This window comes from Aethalodelphis obliquidens, unplaced genomic scaffold (genome assembly GCF_003676395.1).
Source record: "Aethalodelphis obliquidens isolate GAN/ISIS:26980383/991018 unplaced genomic scaffold, ASM367639v1 scaffold47, whole genome shotgun sequence".
Classification (NCBI taxonomy): Eukaryota; Metazoa; Chordata; class Mammalia; order Artiodactyla; family Delphinidae; genus Aethalodelphis; species Aethalodelphis obliquidens.
Genome location: NW_020837991.1, coordinates 14699503 through 14715006, shown reverse-complemented (window position 1 = coordinate 14715006; position 15504 = coordinate 14699503). Strand labels below are relative to the sequence as shown.

Sequence of the window (15504 nt, the reverse complement as noted above, 5' to 3'; positions counted from 1 at the left end):
ATCCTGGATGGCTGCAAATGCTTTATTCAAGTTCCACATATGTCGCCAAACCCCCAATCACTTAGCTGCATGTGCTTTTTGTTGTACATACTCATCCCCAAATTTACTGTATAGATTTATTTTTTTAAATATCTTTATTGCAGTATAATTGCTTTACAATGGTGTGTTAGTTTCTGCTGTATAACAAAGTGAATCAGCTATATGTATATATATATCCCCATATCCCCTCCCTCTTGTGTCTCCCTCCCACCCTCCCTATCACACCCCTCTAGGTGGTCACAAAGCACCAAGCTGATCTCCCTGTGCTATGCGGCTGCTTCCCACTAGCTATCTATTTTACATTTGGGAGTGTATATATGTATATATGTCCATGCCACTCTCTCACTTTGTCCCACCTTCCCCCTCCCCACCAGAGTCCTCAAGTCTCTGTTCTCTATGTCTGCGTCTTGATTCCTGCCCTGCCACTAGGTTCTTCAGTACCGTTTTCTTAGATTCCATATATGTGCGTTAGCATACATACTGTATAGATTTAGATGGCGGGGTAAAGAAAAAGGACCCTGGTTGTGATTATTTTCTTTAACAAGATGAAGTTAAACAAAAAAAATCTAATAGTATTTTAGCCCAGTACTTTTAGCATCCCCAGTTTTTTAGATTATAAATTCACAAGAGTAAATACACTAATGACTATTTTTAAATAAAACACTGAATAACTTCATGCTATAAAAATTATATGCTCACAGGCTTCCCTGATGGCACAGTGGTTAAGAATCCGCCTGCCAGTGCAGGGGACACGGGTTCGAGCCCTGGTCTGGGAAGATCCCACATGCCATGGAGCAACTAAGCCCGTGCGCCACAACTACTGAGCCTGCACTCTAGAACCTGCGAGCCACAACTACTGAGCCCGTGTGCCACAACTACTGAAGCCCGTGTGCCTAGAGCCCATGCTCTGCAACAAGAGAAGCCACCACAACGAGAAGCCCGTGCACCACAACGAAGAGCAGCCCCCGCTCGCCGCAACTAGAGAAAGCCTGCACGCAGCAACAAAGACCCAACGCAGCCAATAAATAAATAAAATTTTAAAAAATTATATGCTCACAATTTTAGCTTGGATTTGTTTTGCAGCTTATTTAATGCTGTCTGAAAATCACGCAGGTAATGAAAACTACACATTTGAGCATGCATTATAGGAGGCAACATAGTGGAGACTCTAATAAGGCCAGTCGTTGAGAAAAGCATGCCGATTTATCTGATACACTCAGCCTCCAGAAACTGTCATGAATTCAAATATAATTTCTTCAATGCTGCTTTAAAATCTCACTGAAAACTTCTTTACAGAGTCTGGATGCTAAGCTGTAATGAAAGCAGAAGCGAAACTATGGTCTATGCAATCTCACTGTTACCACCACACCACTCTCTGTAAAGCACCAAACACACATACAGTGTTTGGCATTCTCTCTTGAACTAGAGAACTTTTGGAATCACAGAATTTGAGAGGTGACAGGAACTTAGAAGGCGTTAAGTTTAGTTCCTCCCTTTCCATTTGAGAATAGGAAGGGGAGGATGGAACAAGGGAATCAGCATTTATCAAGGCCCCCAGGCATGTAGGACTGGGCACTTCCAACTTTACTACCTCAATTCTCACAGTCCCAGGTAGGTAGCATTAACCTCCATTTTACAGCTAAGGAAATGTAGGCCTACCTGGATTAAATACCTGCCCCCCCTCCTGCCCCCCAGTAAATCCACTAATGGAGAACAGGGGAATTCCAACTTCGAAGTCACTGCTCTTCCTGAGGGTAATGATTCACAAAGCGCAGTCCTAGGACCAGCAGCAGGGGCATTACCTGGAAACTTGTTAGGAATGCAGATTCGCAGGCGTTGCCCAGCCCTTCTGAATGAGAAACTCTGGGGTGGGCCCAGCAAGCCCTCCAAATGATGCTGGTGGGCCCTCAAGTTTGAGAGCCACTGCTCTTTAGCATGTTGCCTCTTGGAAGCCTTACCTGGAGCGTACGTATTAAAATACATATAATTCTACACTGAGCTACTGCAGAGGTCAGAAGAACTTAGTGTATTACCCCTTATCCCTGAATATTATGACAGGGATGGCCTTCAACAAAATTTTGCTTTTGATGTTACGGTCTAACTGCTTGACATTGAATTTTTTCATAAGAAAAAAAAAAGTGAGAGCTATTCTGAATAAACAAATATTGCCAGTAAGATTCTGAAGAACTGTTTTCATCTTATGTCCCAAATAAATAAGACTTGAAACAAAAATCTTCTGCCTGCCTTATAGAGATCCACTGAAATTGACAAATACCCTTGCCTGACTGACTTTAGTATTACTTGCCATAATTAAAACTAGGTATAGGAAAACTAAGTAGGGATATACTGAATGTTTAGCATACAAGGATCTAAGTTAAAGTTAATAAAAGTAGCTCTTAAGAAAGAAACCACATGTAAAATTAAATTAAAAACTAAGAATTTAATGAAGTACCTTGTTAAAAGTTTCCATTTGGAAGGTTTTCTTTTCCAACTTTAAAATATCAAGAAGGAAATGCTGTCTTCATCTGAGTGCTTCTCCACTCCAAACCCCCAAATGAAAAATAAAATAATTCATGTTACCAAAAATTCAAAATGTTCTCATTGGATATTTTGCTGTTTCACTTTAGCATTTCGGCAAGTATGCCTAACCGGAGAATACTAATTCCTTTTCATATGTAATTTTTCCTTAAATTTTTGTCAATGATTTCATTAGTTGCCATTCTAGTATGTATAGTTATCATATAGGAAGTTTTATAGGAAAGTCTTGTTTTTTAAATGCAATGACATTAAAAATGATGCTTAGTTCCTAAGATATATAAAACACAATTTTTTTTAGAAAATCAAAAAATCAGAATGAAAATAAGGTAATCATTATAATAAGAGTTAAAGTTAAAATAAAGATTTCAATTATCATGTCCTCTTGACGCCTAATGGCAAAACAAAAAAGCTTCATGTTACTATAACAATAAATTCCCAATGGTCATTATTTGCTTTGGATTTATAATGAACTCCTTTTCTGTCCCCAGTTTTTAAAAGGCTCTTAATATTTAAAGGGAAGTTTCCTATGTACATATACAGGACAGACTACGAAATACTGTACTATTAGTTTTTCTACAGATGGATGAGGCTGATAGTATAAAAAAGCAAATGTGGGGCATCTAAAAATTGCAAGTCTATGTAAAAAAATGTACCTCAATTTAGCCAAATGGAATTTTTGGTACATGATGTAATAAAATAGAACCCTACCTTCAAACTCTATAGACTGAGAATCTCATATATGCCCTGTCACCATCGAAGAAACAAAATCAGCACACAATTATGTTAGCTGTGGAGGTTAAATTTGCAGATGTCAGAGGTAACAGTTATCTCTTAATTCTTTGAATTCTTCCTATAATATTATTTAGTAATAGAGAATATTTCAGAAGGAAAGTAGGGAGAAATGAGGCAGGATTCTAACAACTAGAATTGCTTAAAATAAAAATGACATTTCATTTATTTGCTGATATGATTCTGGGAAATATATTTTAAAATTACTTCCTACTTTATCTTTCTTTAGAGATATTTTGTTTCTTCAACCAGCACACTGAGGATTAGTGCTACAGATCTTACCAAACTGCCTTATGAAAACCCTTGGCTTCCAGAGAAGTCACACCTTGCAACCCCAAATTGGTTCTGCATGATTTATTGTGAAGCGGGCATGAGCATTCTTCCAGAAATAAGACTGTATACCTTTGAGAACATTCATTTAACCTTGTGAGCTCACTTCTATAGAAACAATTAATTTTATTCGCTGGCTGCCAGTGGGAAAATCAGTTTAATTTAAGGAATTAATTAAGTCAGGCTGACAGAAGTCAATATATCAACTTTTTAAAAATCAAAATTTATTTAACGGAATGTCTTACGTATATCTAATGGCTTTTCTGAGCTTCAAAAAGCGTTCATCTAAGCACTTTTAAGGCTGCCTCATTTTTCAGTTTTGTTTTAGTAGAGATTCTGATGTTCATCTAACTGAAAGTGTTTCTGACAAAACAGCAGACTCCCTTTCATCAAGGTCATAATTTGAAACGTTATACAATAATGGAATTTAAATTATGTATGGGAAGAAAAGTAGAAGACTGAAACAAGGTTTCAGAAATCCCTATTTGGGTCTTTAGATTCAGAAAAATATAATCACAGGCCAACACTGTTCCAACAGAGATGAAGGACATTAGCAGTTACTTGAGTGTAACCTCTCCCAACATTTCCAAAGGCCTGCAGTGTGGTTGCTGTGACCCTAGGGCCCTGATACTTAGACTTCTAGGTAATCACAGAATGAAAGTAATCTACCATAACTTAATTTTCTGAGAAGGTGAACCCTTAACTACAAGGTGCAGAAAAGAAGTCTTCAACTGCTCACTTGCTGTGGCTACAGTATTCAAATACCAAAATCATTTAGATAAATATAACCTGGGAGAAAAAACAATATGTAAGTTGGCAAAGCAGCAGTAATCCCTACTTTCAGCTAACCAATGTAATTTTGCTTCCTTCTAAAGAGGTTCTTTGACAAAAAGCATAGCCTAGTGGAAGACCTCCTCAAGATTTATCCAGTATGTTAACAAGGCTGACTACTTCTGGAATCCTGAGTGACAACACATGATCTGTATGACATGTGAACATAGAGCACATGGACAATCAAAAAATTCTAAGTTCAACCTCTTTTCCTACCGTATTTACAGAAAAATTTAAAGCTTGAATTTCACTGACACTGTTTCAACTATTTCATCCCGTAAACTGCGGAAAGGTACTGGCGAACTGTCAAAACAGCAAAAACATGAAGTAGAGGGGTATACAGATAGGGAACGTCAACCAAACTTAGTCTTTGAGTAACTGAAATGTACTTCATTAGTTCTTTTCAAGAGAAAATTTCTTCGAAGTCCACATTCTTTACATGCCTTTAACCTGTGCCAAGCTCACAAAATCAGGATTCTTTTCGGTTTAAGATTTATTGGTGGCACCAAATAGGATAACATCTATTTTTAAAATTTAATGTTATCAACAATCTTTTAAATTAATATAATATAAAATTTCAGGACAAGCAGAAAGATGGCTAAACTTCATTTTAGACTTACGGTAACATCGAAGCAATTTTAAGAACGTGAATAAGACGAACTGAAGCTAAATATTGCAAAGGGAATTTTTAAAAAACAGAAGTGTTAAGAAATTTTGAAGAGAAAGGAACTAATCTCACAAAACTTGAGAAGGAAATACGTTCTGATTAATCAAAAGCCTGGATGAATCCTGAGACATACATTCATCCTCTGAGGGCTACAGTGAGTAGAGTCCAGGAGCTGCTGCACAATAAGGACATATAAGACCTAAGTTTAAAAGTTAAAATCAGGAGTATTTATATTTAATTTAAACTTGGTAAAGGAAATCTCCAAATGTAATTTTTAAAGTAGAATTTCTTCTTGACTTCCTTCTTTGGTTTTTAACCATAAAAATTTATTTAGGAAAACTAAAATTATTTAAAGAAGAGGCATCCAGTTCTAGGATAATTTGGCACATTTATATGTGAAAAAAATCAGAAACCAATTGATAGATCTATAATACACACACATATATATAAACATTTTATTTTAATAATACTCTTTGTCACTTCAATTTACATCATTCCATTATGAAAATGTTTAATTGAAGAGAGGATATTTCTTCAAAACTCTAAATAAGCAGAGCTTTATCAATTAAACTTACAGCAATACAGTCTTTAGAAGTACATGATTCTTCATTTTACAATAATACTTCTCCTTTAAAAATTTGTCATGGTTTGTCACAGATTTAAAGTAGAAGGCACCTAATGCTATGAAAGGATAATACAGTATATGTAGTGTAAGTGAACGAGATCTTTTCTCAAATATCGATTCTTTCTAAAGTCCTACCAAATTTGTGTGAATATATTTGCTGCATAAATTAAACATTTTTCGTGTTGTTAATTTGTAATATTCTACAAAACTCAAAAATATAATCCGTACCTATTATAGGCAGCTGATTTTAGCATTTTACCTGTAAGAAACACCAATCTATATATTTAAAATGATTTCTTGAAAACATTTTCATAATATAGTCCAGCATTTAACAAATAATATGTGAAAATAAAGTCTCCAGAACATTAAAATTTTATCCCTTGATTAGTCCAAATTATTTCATCAGCTGAATTCCTTGAGATGTGTAAGGCAGGTTGGTCCTTTAGATGGACTGTAGACTGAAACTTCCTATAACTGTAGTGATATGTACACAGCTACATAGCAAAGTACTTCATTATGAAAATGAAGAAAACGGACAAGAGGAAAATATGTTTTAGAGTTCCAAAGAACTGAAACTGTTATTTTTCAGACTAGGCACTGAAACATTTTTCTACAAAAACTTGCCAGAGATTGTCTCTTCACCGTATATTGTTCCATTATCAAGCTAAAAATAAAAACAAACACGGGATCATCATTAGATTACAACTGTCATAGCTTTAATTTCTATAGTTTATATTTTAAAAAGAAAATTATTTTACCATTGGAATATATATCAAACACAGCCTACATACTTAATAACTGGATACCAGAACTTGAGGTGAGTTCTAAGAACTCATGAAAGTGAGTTCTACAGCAATGTCAAAGGCTGACATCCAATACTACTTTAAGATCACATAATAACAGTTTTATTCAAGGTACATTCCACCATTACCCCTGTCAAGACAAAGACTGCTGCCCAACCTGCCCTACTTTATTCTACTCTATTGTAGTCCATCTTCTTCAGTCTTCACTATCTCCTCTTTATCCAGCTCTCACTTCCAAAAATATCTGGGTGAGGGTGGGTATGAGTGTGAGTATGGGAATAATGCACAGCATACTAGGGGGGGAAAATGTATAAATTATAGCATTAAAAAGCTTTAAAGAATAACTATTTGCATTTTTTTAATTTTAAAAATTAAAACAATTTTAAAAGAGCAAAATATACATAGTTCTACTCTGTCCCCAAAACCTCAGTAAAAAGATAATAAAGGGATTTTTTTTAAAAAAGTATAAACCACATGGACATAGAGAAGAACAGAGACAAGAAAAGAGCAGCCAACTCTTAGCTAGCAATGAAGAAATACAACCAGATGCCTCTGTAAGGAGGGGTGAAGAAACAACTAAAAGTAGGCAGATTGGTACAAAGTTTATAGAAAAAGCAGTCAGACACTCAGATGCCTGCCCCTCACGTTTCACAGCTGGTCAAGTGCCTCTTCTCTATCCCAGGAGAAGATCTGAGGTTTATTCTCCAAAAAGAGTAGTAACAGAGGGTCTCTGGACTGGGGAAATGCCAGGCACAATCCTACATGGCTCAGGTAAAAGTAACATTTATATAGGCATAACAATGTAAACACTGATTACACATCTATTCAAAATCACAGGATAAATATCCTGGGATGATGAGGAGGTAGGAATGATACAGGGCTGGAAGGCAGGCAAGTGCGGTGGGAGCAGAGGAGGGGGAAACTGAAAGTAACCTGTCCTCATGTGCCATAGTGGGAAAACCAGCTGAAGAGGCCTGAAACTGAGAAATCAAGAAATAGAAGTATAAGCATGGTACTTAGATGGAGAGGAAAATACGAAACAAATCAATGAAGAGTTTAAAGAGACTCCTCAGGGTGGGAAAAGAATGAAAGCAGGATAGGCAGTGCAGGGCAGGGGATAGCTGCATTGTACAATAAGAATTGTAGAACTCTAATTCTTCAAACTATGTGCATATATAACCATCCTAAGAGGAAAAACTAGAATAAAAAAAGACCAATCAAAGAAAAACATAAAACCAAGACAAATAGCCTTGGGTTAGAGGTGAATTTACCATGAAGATAAACTTAAGTTTCATAGCCAATGTGAGTGCAAGGAGTTGACAGGAGTTGTTCAATGTTCTAGGTGAAGAGGGGAAGCCCAGGTGTAATCAAGAAACATTTCAATATAAATCGTCTAAAGTTATCTCAGAAGAAAGGGACAAGAATTTCCAGAATTTCAGTAATTTATTGTGATCTCTTGCTCTAAATAAATAATTGCTTTCCTACCTACCAAAGATATACGGTGGATATATTTCAAGGACTCATTAAGAGAAACATAAACTATCACGTACTCTTTCTGTCATGTAAGAAATATACAAGATACTATTTCTTAAAATTAAAAAAAAATGTGGAAATGTTCTCAAAACATTGTTAAGTGAAAAGCATAGTCAGAGAATCAGGATATATATTGTGCGAGTTGTGGTAAACACACACACATACATGGAGAAGAGACTGGATATACGCTGAAGTATTACATTTTTTCTTAATTTTATACTCAGAAAAAAATATTTTTCTAAAGTGTATCATTAAGTAAAATGATGACCATTAGCATGAATATAAGTAATAGTTAAAACTTGGAATCACAGGCTTCCCCGATGGCGCAGTGGTTGAGAGTCCGTCTGCTGATGCAGGGGACGCGGGTTCGTGCCCCAGTCCGGGAAGATCCCACATGCCATGGAGCGGCTGGGCCCGTGAGCCGTGGCCACTGGGCCTGCGCATCCGGAGCCTGTGCTCCGCGACGGGAGAGGCCACAGCAGTGAGAGGCCCGCGTACCGCAAAAAAAACCCAAAAAAACTTGGAATCACTTGTGATTATTTTGTAGAATATAGAAATAGCAAATCACAATGTTTTGTACCTGGATCTAACAGCGTTGTAGTTCAAGTATAATTTAATTTTAAAAAATAGATAAAAAATTTTTAATTGCCTTATTTTAGGACCATCTTGGCAATTTCCACAAGAAAGCTCGTTAGAATATTGACTGGGATTGCACTCAATCTATAGATCAGTTTAGGGATAACTGGCTTTTTAATAGTACATCTTAATGGGTTGAGTCATTCAACCCATGAACACATTATTATATCTCTCCATTTACTCATATCTCTAATTTTTCTCTGAATTATTTTTTAGTTTTCCATCTACAAGTCTTGTACAATGTTTGTTAAATGTACTTGTAGGTATTTTTAAAAGTTCATTGTTTATGGAATTTTTCTTAATTTCATTTAATTATTGTTCATTGCTACATATAGAAATAATAGGAAGATTTTTTTATATTGACACTGTATATGTGATCTTGCTAAACTCAATTATTCTAGTAACTTTTTTTGCTAATTCCTTAGAATTTCTAAATATAATCATGCAATCTACAACTGAATACAATTTTACTTCTTCCTTTTCAAAAAGCAAACAAACAAACAAAACTTGGGAATCACTTAATTTGACTCAGGTACTGTATTGTATGTGTTTTAAACTTACCAAGTATTTAATTCTTCTAACAACTTTGTGAGGGAGGTTCTACTGCAACCCCATTTTATAGATAAGAAAGCTGAGGCACAGTGAGGTTAAGAACGTTGCATAAAGTCACAGAGCTAGTACATAGAGAAGCTGGAATTGGAACCCATGAAGTTTGACTCCAGAATTGGACTCCCTTAGCCTCTAAGCTGTATTGCCTCTCAAACAACTAATAATGGAAAATCGATTCTGTATTTGAGCAATACAAGAATAAGAACCTTATTCAATACTACTGTCAGCTAACATACAAACCTGGACTACAGCTAACTAGCTCCATCCTCCTGAGAAACACCGTGCATAGGAATGAGACTCTCACACTGTTCGCTGTCTTCTGGAACCCTTAAAAAAAGACAATAGTTAGGAAAGCTTTAGACCTAAGGAACCCTTAAAAATGATCTACTCCACTGGCTGAGGCTTGAGGTCAGACCTAAGACAAGGTCAAGATTCCCCAACAAATTGTCCCAAATTCTTTTTAGAGTAGAATGTATAAAGGTTTCTCTCTCTTAAAAAGAAAGAAATTGAAAAAAAATGGAGGCAATGTTATCATATTTTATTATGAATTTTTTTCAAACAAACAAATGTTTTCTACATTTAAATTTGTTTTAGCAAAGCAGTAAGCACTTTGGTTGTACCTGTGAATGAAAACATTTTTTTTTTTTTTAAAAAAAGCAGTTGGGAAGAAACTTATCACCTGAAGGGTCTGAAAAATTCTTTTATCTGGCACTGTACATATAAATTTATAATCTTTTAAAAATTCTTCACAGAATCTCTAAAAAGCTAGGCCAGCATGATATGATTCCTAATTTACTTAGTAAACATTATTTTTAAAAAATCTGTATTAGAACTTAACCTACCTCTGAATTCGATGTTTTCTGCATATAAAGGCAAAAATTCTTCTGATTCCCACCATCACAGGATCCCAATTATTATAATGGCACAGGAGAGTTACAATAAAAAATGAAAAAAATACAGGGATAGCGCCTGCAAAAAATAACCAAGAAAACTGCACCTAAAAATAAGAGACAGAAGAAAAACAAAACACCCACAATTACCATTAAGACAATTTTCCCTTTAACGTAAGTTTTCCACTTATGATAACTTGCAGGAATAAAGTAAAACACCAAGAAAATAATACTAATCTTTGACAACATTTTAAGTATGTTATTATTAAATATAAGGATTCAGGACTTCAACATATTAACCACTTGCTTAAATTACCAACAAAAATACTTCTTGCTTGGAAAATAGCCTAAAGGAAAGCATGCTTTTCACTAATAAGTACAGGCATAGTACATAAGAAACAGAATTATGAAATTTTAAGCATTTGCCTTACACATCACATTGCCCATATTTTCTTTACTGATTACTGCCTGTTCTCAAGTTGATTCTTCCCCTTTAGTTCCTGAAGTCATTTTTAAAAACTCCCACTTTTGAAAAACTAGGTTATGCTATTGCTATGATATGTTGTGTTATGTTATGGTTCTTAAGACAGTACTAAAAACAGATGAAACTCAAGTAAAACTTCTGCAAACATTTTATTGATGAAATATAGCTTGATTATCTAGTAACAAATGAAACAGAAATTTTCAAAAGGAAATCATAACTAAGTAAAATAAAGATTACAAAGAGAAATACTTTCAGGGGTGAGGAGCCCTCAGATTGCCAAGCCTGACCCTCCAATCCATCATTTTATCAGGGTCGTCAAGAAAATTAAAAATGAGACACCATAAAGTTACCAAAACAAAAAAAAAAATCATTCTTTCCTTTACCATCTAGATTCAACTAAGGATCAAAAACAATTGCTAAAAAGAGCCTGCACTGATTAACTATTGAGACTCAGCTGCAACACACTGGTGGTTTGCTTTCAAAATAATGACAAAAACAGTAACTCCTATCTTCAAAATAGGGAAGAAAAATTGCTTGCCCTCTCTAAGCATTAAAAAAATGAGGCTGAGAATCAAAGGCAAGACTCCCTCTTGTGGAAAACATATACTATTCCATTTCATACCACCCATTACTCAGGGGTTTTGTGAGAATAATGGTTTCTTTTATGAGGGACTCATAATGCGTAACACAAGAAAAACCACTGACAACTTTTAACATGCACGTCCTGCTTGTGTGGTACACACACACAGGCTGAGTCAGGATAAGAACACCCAGCAGTAAGTACTAAAAAGCCTTCACACTGTTATCAAAGTATTGGTATAACATATTCTTGGAATATTTGCCAGAATATTTAATAATCTAGAAAAACCATGATGAACTTAAATGACCGAAGAAAGGAAAAAGTATAAAGAACTTCTGACTAATGAGAGTTAAAAATGCAGATATAGTTGATAGAATGATTTCATGAATATTCAACTAAAAACCCTATTTTAGAACTGAAAAAAGCAAACTTTATAAAGGTAAGTAAAACTCTAGATGACTTTTAAAGGCAAAGTTCACTTTTAACAATGCAGCTATTTATATGCTGCTGAATAATTGAAAAAAACTTTTAATTTGATTTCCAACAAGCTATGAAGACAATTTTTTTTAATGAAGACATTTATTAACAATGAAAACTGCCTAAGTAAACAAAAAGAGTCTAACTCCTGAATATATCTGAATATAAACCTGAAAATAATCAGGGATGCTTCCTATTATACCAAATACCAATAGGTTAAAAAAATATACATTTTAAGCTCAATAAATAAAGTTGATAAATGCTAAAATTTCAGAAATTATATATAAATATGCTTGGATATTAGAACAAAAAAAAACCCAGGAAAGTAGGTTTCTCCTACCATGTTTCTATTACAGGTCTGGGGCATACCCTGCTACTTTTACCAGAAGGTATCTTCCTGCCCTCAATTCCCACCAAAGGCCCAGCCTACTCATTTAACTGATTCCCTAATCTTGATGCAAAGACAATCAAGAAATGACTGTTGGTATGTTTTTCTAATCTATTATATATACATACATTTTTCCCTTGTGTTTTGCCTTCATCTTAAAATATTTGAACAAATGACATAATCATTTAATCAAATCCGCTGTTACAGTTCTTTTTAAAAAATTCAAAAGTAAAATTAACCTTCAATTTTTATTTTTCAAATCCGCAAAAAAGCCGATGTTTTCAAAGTATCAGTATGGTAAAGTTCATTTACACAGCAATCTACCAAAATCCTCTAATAAGCAGCACTTCCCTAGTTTCACTAGAATAATTTTGGTTGATATTCAAGATTATGACCCTGAGATATGGAAAGACCTGGATATTATTTAAATCTATAAAAGGATTTAATGATGCATGACTTTAGTGTTACATATATTTTATAATATTCACATTTTTTGAAAATGCATGGTATATGTAAGATAAGTAATTCTCAATTACAAAAATTTCCATTCTTAACCATGACAGATAAATTAGAATTTATTGAACCATAAAACAAAATTAAATACCACAGAATTGTTTTTTTAAATAAAGAGGATACATATCACTGAGAGTATTTTGCCTTTATCCTAAAAACTGCATGAAGATCTAAAGAAAAATAAAAATCTGATTTTAACTTCTACGCATTATAAGTCTTTGGGCTTTCAAGCATTTCTTCTTCGAACTATATTAAACCAAACCACACACACACATTGTTTTGTTACTTAATATTGTCATTAAAAGCTTACAAATATTAAACTGAGTGATAAAAGGCTCCACATCTTTTAGTGTGAGCCAGTGGCACATCTTTTTCTCCCTAGTACCCCTAGAAGCACTAAAGAAACTTCTCCCTTTGGGCTGCTGGGAGGGACTCTCCACCCCAATTCTCTTTTCTGCAATGTTATCACGGCCAGCATTTATCAAAAGAACCTTCACATTCAGACCAGGACTTCACAGACGAGGAAAGGAGCACCCGCCTTGGTGAGTCCAGACAGAAATGAGCAATCACTGAGAAACGACGTTATTCCTGTGCCGCTCACATCTATGGGAGTATTAACATAGTGTTAAGAAACCTTTGGAGTCTATGTTAGAAATCAAAACACTACTATTTATATGATTAAACTATATCCCCTATTCCATACCACTGACTCACCAAAGAACATCTGGAACATAATCAGCTCCAAAACTGGAGAACTATATATAAAGACACTGCCCTTAATTTAGAAATTAAGGAAAAATATTGAAAGGCTAAAAAATGCAACACATTACCCATTTCTTTGGTACTTTTTATATCTCTTTGTAGTAAAACAGCTTGGAAGAGAAGGCATCAAGTATTATTCATGGTCGTCTTTATAATTTAGTCACATTCCTTACCTTTCATTAGCTCTGTTTTAATAATACACTTAAAATATCTAATAAATAGTTTGCCTTACCTTTTGCATACACATGTCAGCTATTATGGACAGAGGTATTGTAAGGCTTAGTGCAAGTGTGCCTATCAGTGATGAGGTAAGAAAGCAGCCCCTAAAAAGAAAAAAGAAAATATACATTTCCATATCAAAAAAGTAAAAGAACCAAAGAAAAACAATGATCAGAAACTATCTATCTTACAACATAGGCAAGAGAGATCAGGAGCAAAAATAAAAGCTCAGGATGGACTAAGACATAATGAAAAATAAAGTTACTAAGATCATTCTTACAGTTTATCTTCAAATATTAAAAATCCAATATATAAGTATACAAATTTCAAAAGACTTTATGCTATTTTCTAGATCTGCTTACAGACGTTATTCAACTTTTGATGTATAGCTTATATTTTATTAACATTTTTAATAAAACTGTCAAAAGAGTTGTTATAGTTTTGTGATAATGATACTCAGCTAACAAAGGAAACAGCTATATTAAAATTTCAGGACAATACCTCATAACACAGACTTTAACAAAGTGATAAGCCAACAGGTGGGTCTGTCATTAAAGCAAAAATATCTCACCCTCATTAAAAACTAAAGTAGTCTTTAGATGTGTGCTGCTCTTTTGATTTGGCTTAATATCGGAAAAAAAGAACTTGAGTATTTTTCAGGGATATTTCCTTGTTGTTTTTCATTTTTCTAACAATTGTCCTAACAAAACCTAAGCTCTTCATTTTATTTTCACCTTGAACTATCAATGTTGGTATCAAATTTTGACAGATCAATTGCATATAATTTTATATAGTTGAAGGAAAAAAATGAAGGAAAGCATTATATTGAATAGATATTTGGGTATATAAGAAGAAAATGAATTATAGGCCAAGATAAAACCATAATGTATATAATTAGGACTACAGACCCATGGAAATTATAGGCAAGTAAATTCTAGCTCAGTATATGTTAAGATTAACAATGCTGTCCTACAATAAAAGAGGCTATCTCTTGATAAAGTGTCACTTGAAGTATTCACCAGAGGCTGGACAATTGCTGGACAATTAGTTCTTATTGATGTGGTAAAGAAAACTCAAGCGCTAGTCCACTATTCATGAGCTGATCTGTGAAAAGAGGGTTCAGGGATCAAATATCATTTTTTTAAATTAAAAAATTTTTAAATTAATTAATTTATTTATTGGCCACACTGCAAGACTTGCAGGCGGGATCTTAGTTCCAGGACCAGGAATCAAACCGGGGCCCCCACAGGGAAAGCGCTGAGTCCTAACCACTGGACCACCAGGGAATTCTCTTGTTTTTTTTTTTAATGCAGTATATGTTCTTAGAGATTTATAATGCAAAGTAGAATCACACTGAGTCTGAGATGAAGTATTAAAAACCCTGTTTGACTTATACCAGCTTTTCCCAATTTAGCTGATGGCTGAATACATCTGATTTATTTTTTTAATTAATTAATTTACTTATTTATTTTTTGGCCGAGGCACGCGGCACGCAGGATCTTAGTTCCATAACCAGGGATCGAACCTGTGCCCCCTGCAGTGGAAGCGCAGAGTCCTAACCACCAGACCACCAGGGAATTCCCCATTTGATCTATTATTCATTCAACATGCTCCAGGAAATGCTAAGACAGAGGACTAGGTGGATAATCTCACATCTATACTAGCAGTACAATATATGGAGTTAACAGTGCACTTAAAAAATTTTTTTTCCAATGAACAATGAGTGACAAGTACACATCTTTAATTTCCAAAAAATTCACAACTGCACTTCTAAATCTTTAGTATACTACT

The 15504-nt window shown here is 34.5% G+C and overlaps 1 protein-coding gene across 4 annotated transcripts in view; it reads right to left on the bottom strand.

Moving 5' to 3' along the window:
- Positions 1 to 3910: 3910 nt before the first annotated feature.
- The window catches only part of SLC35F5 (solute carrier family 35 member F5), a 43872-nt gene continuing 32278 nt past the window's right edge, over positions 3911 to 15504 (bottom strand). For 2 of the 4 annotated variants that reach the window (XM_027082612.1, XM_027082613.1), the window contains 4 exons: positions 13727 to 13817; positions 10243 to 10397; positions 9641 to 9727; positions 5689 to 6483 (listed from right to left, as the gene is read on the bottom strand). In XM_027082612.1, coding sequence (XP_026938413.1) covers positions 9652 to 9727; positions 10243 to 10397; positions 13727 to 13817 — 322 coding nt within the window. In that variant the 3' untranslated portion in view covers positions 5689 to 6483; positions 9641 to 9651. Of the gene's footprint in view, positions 6484 to 9640; positions 9728 to 10242; positions 10398 to 13726; positions 13818 to 15504 lie in introns of those variants that run through there. The other 2 variants (XM_027082611.1, XR_003427887.1) reach the window with 2 other exon arrangements.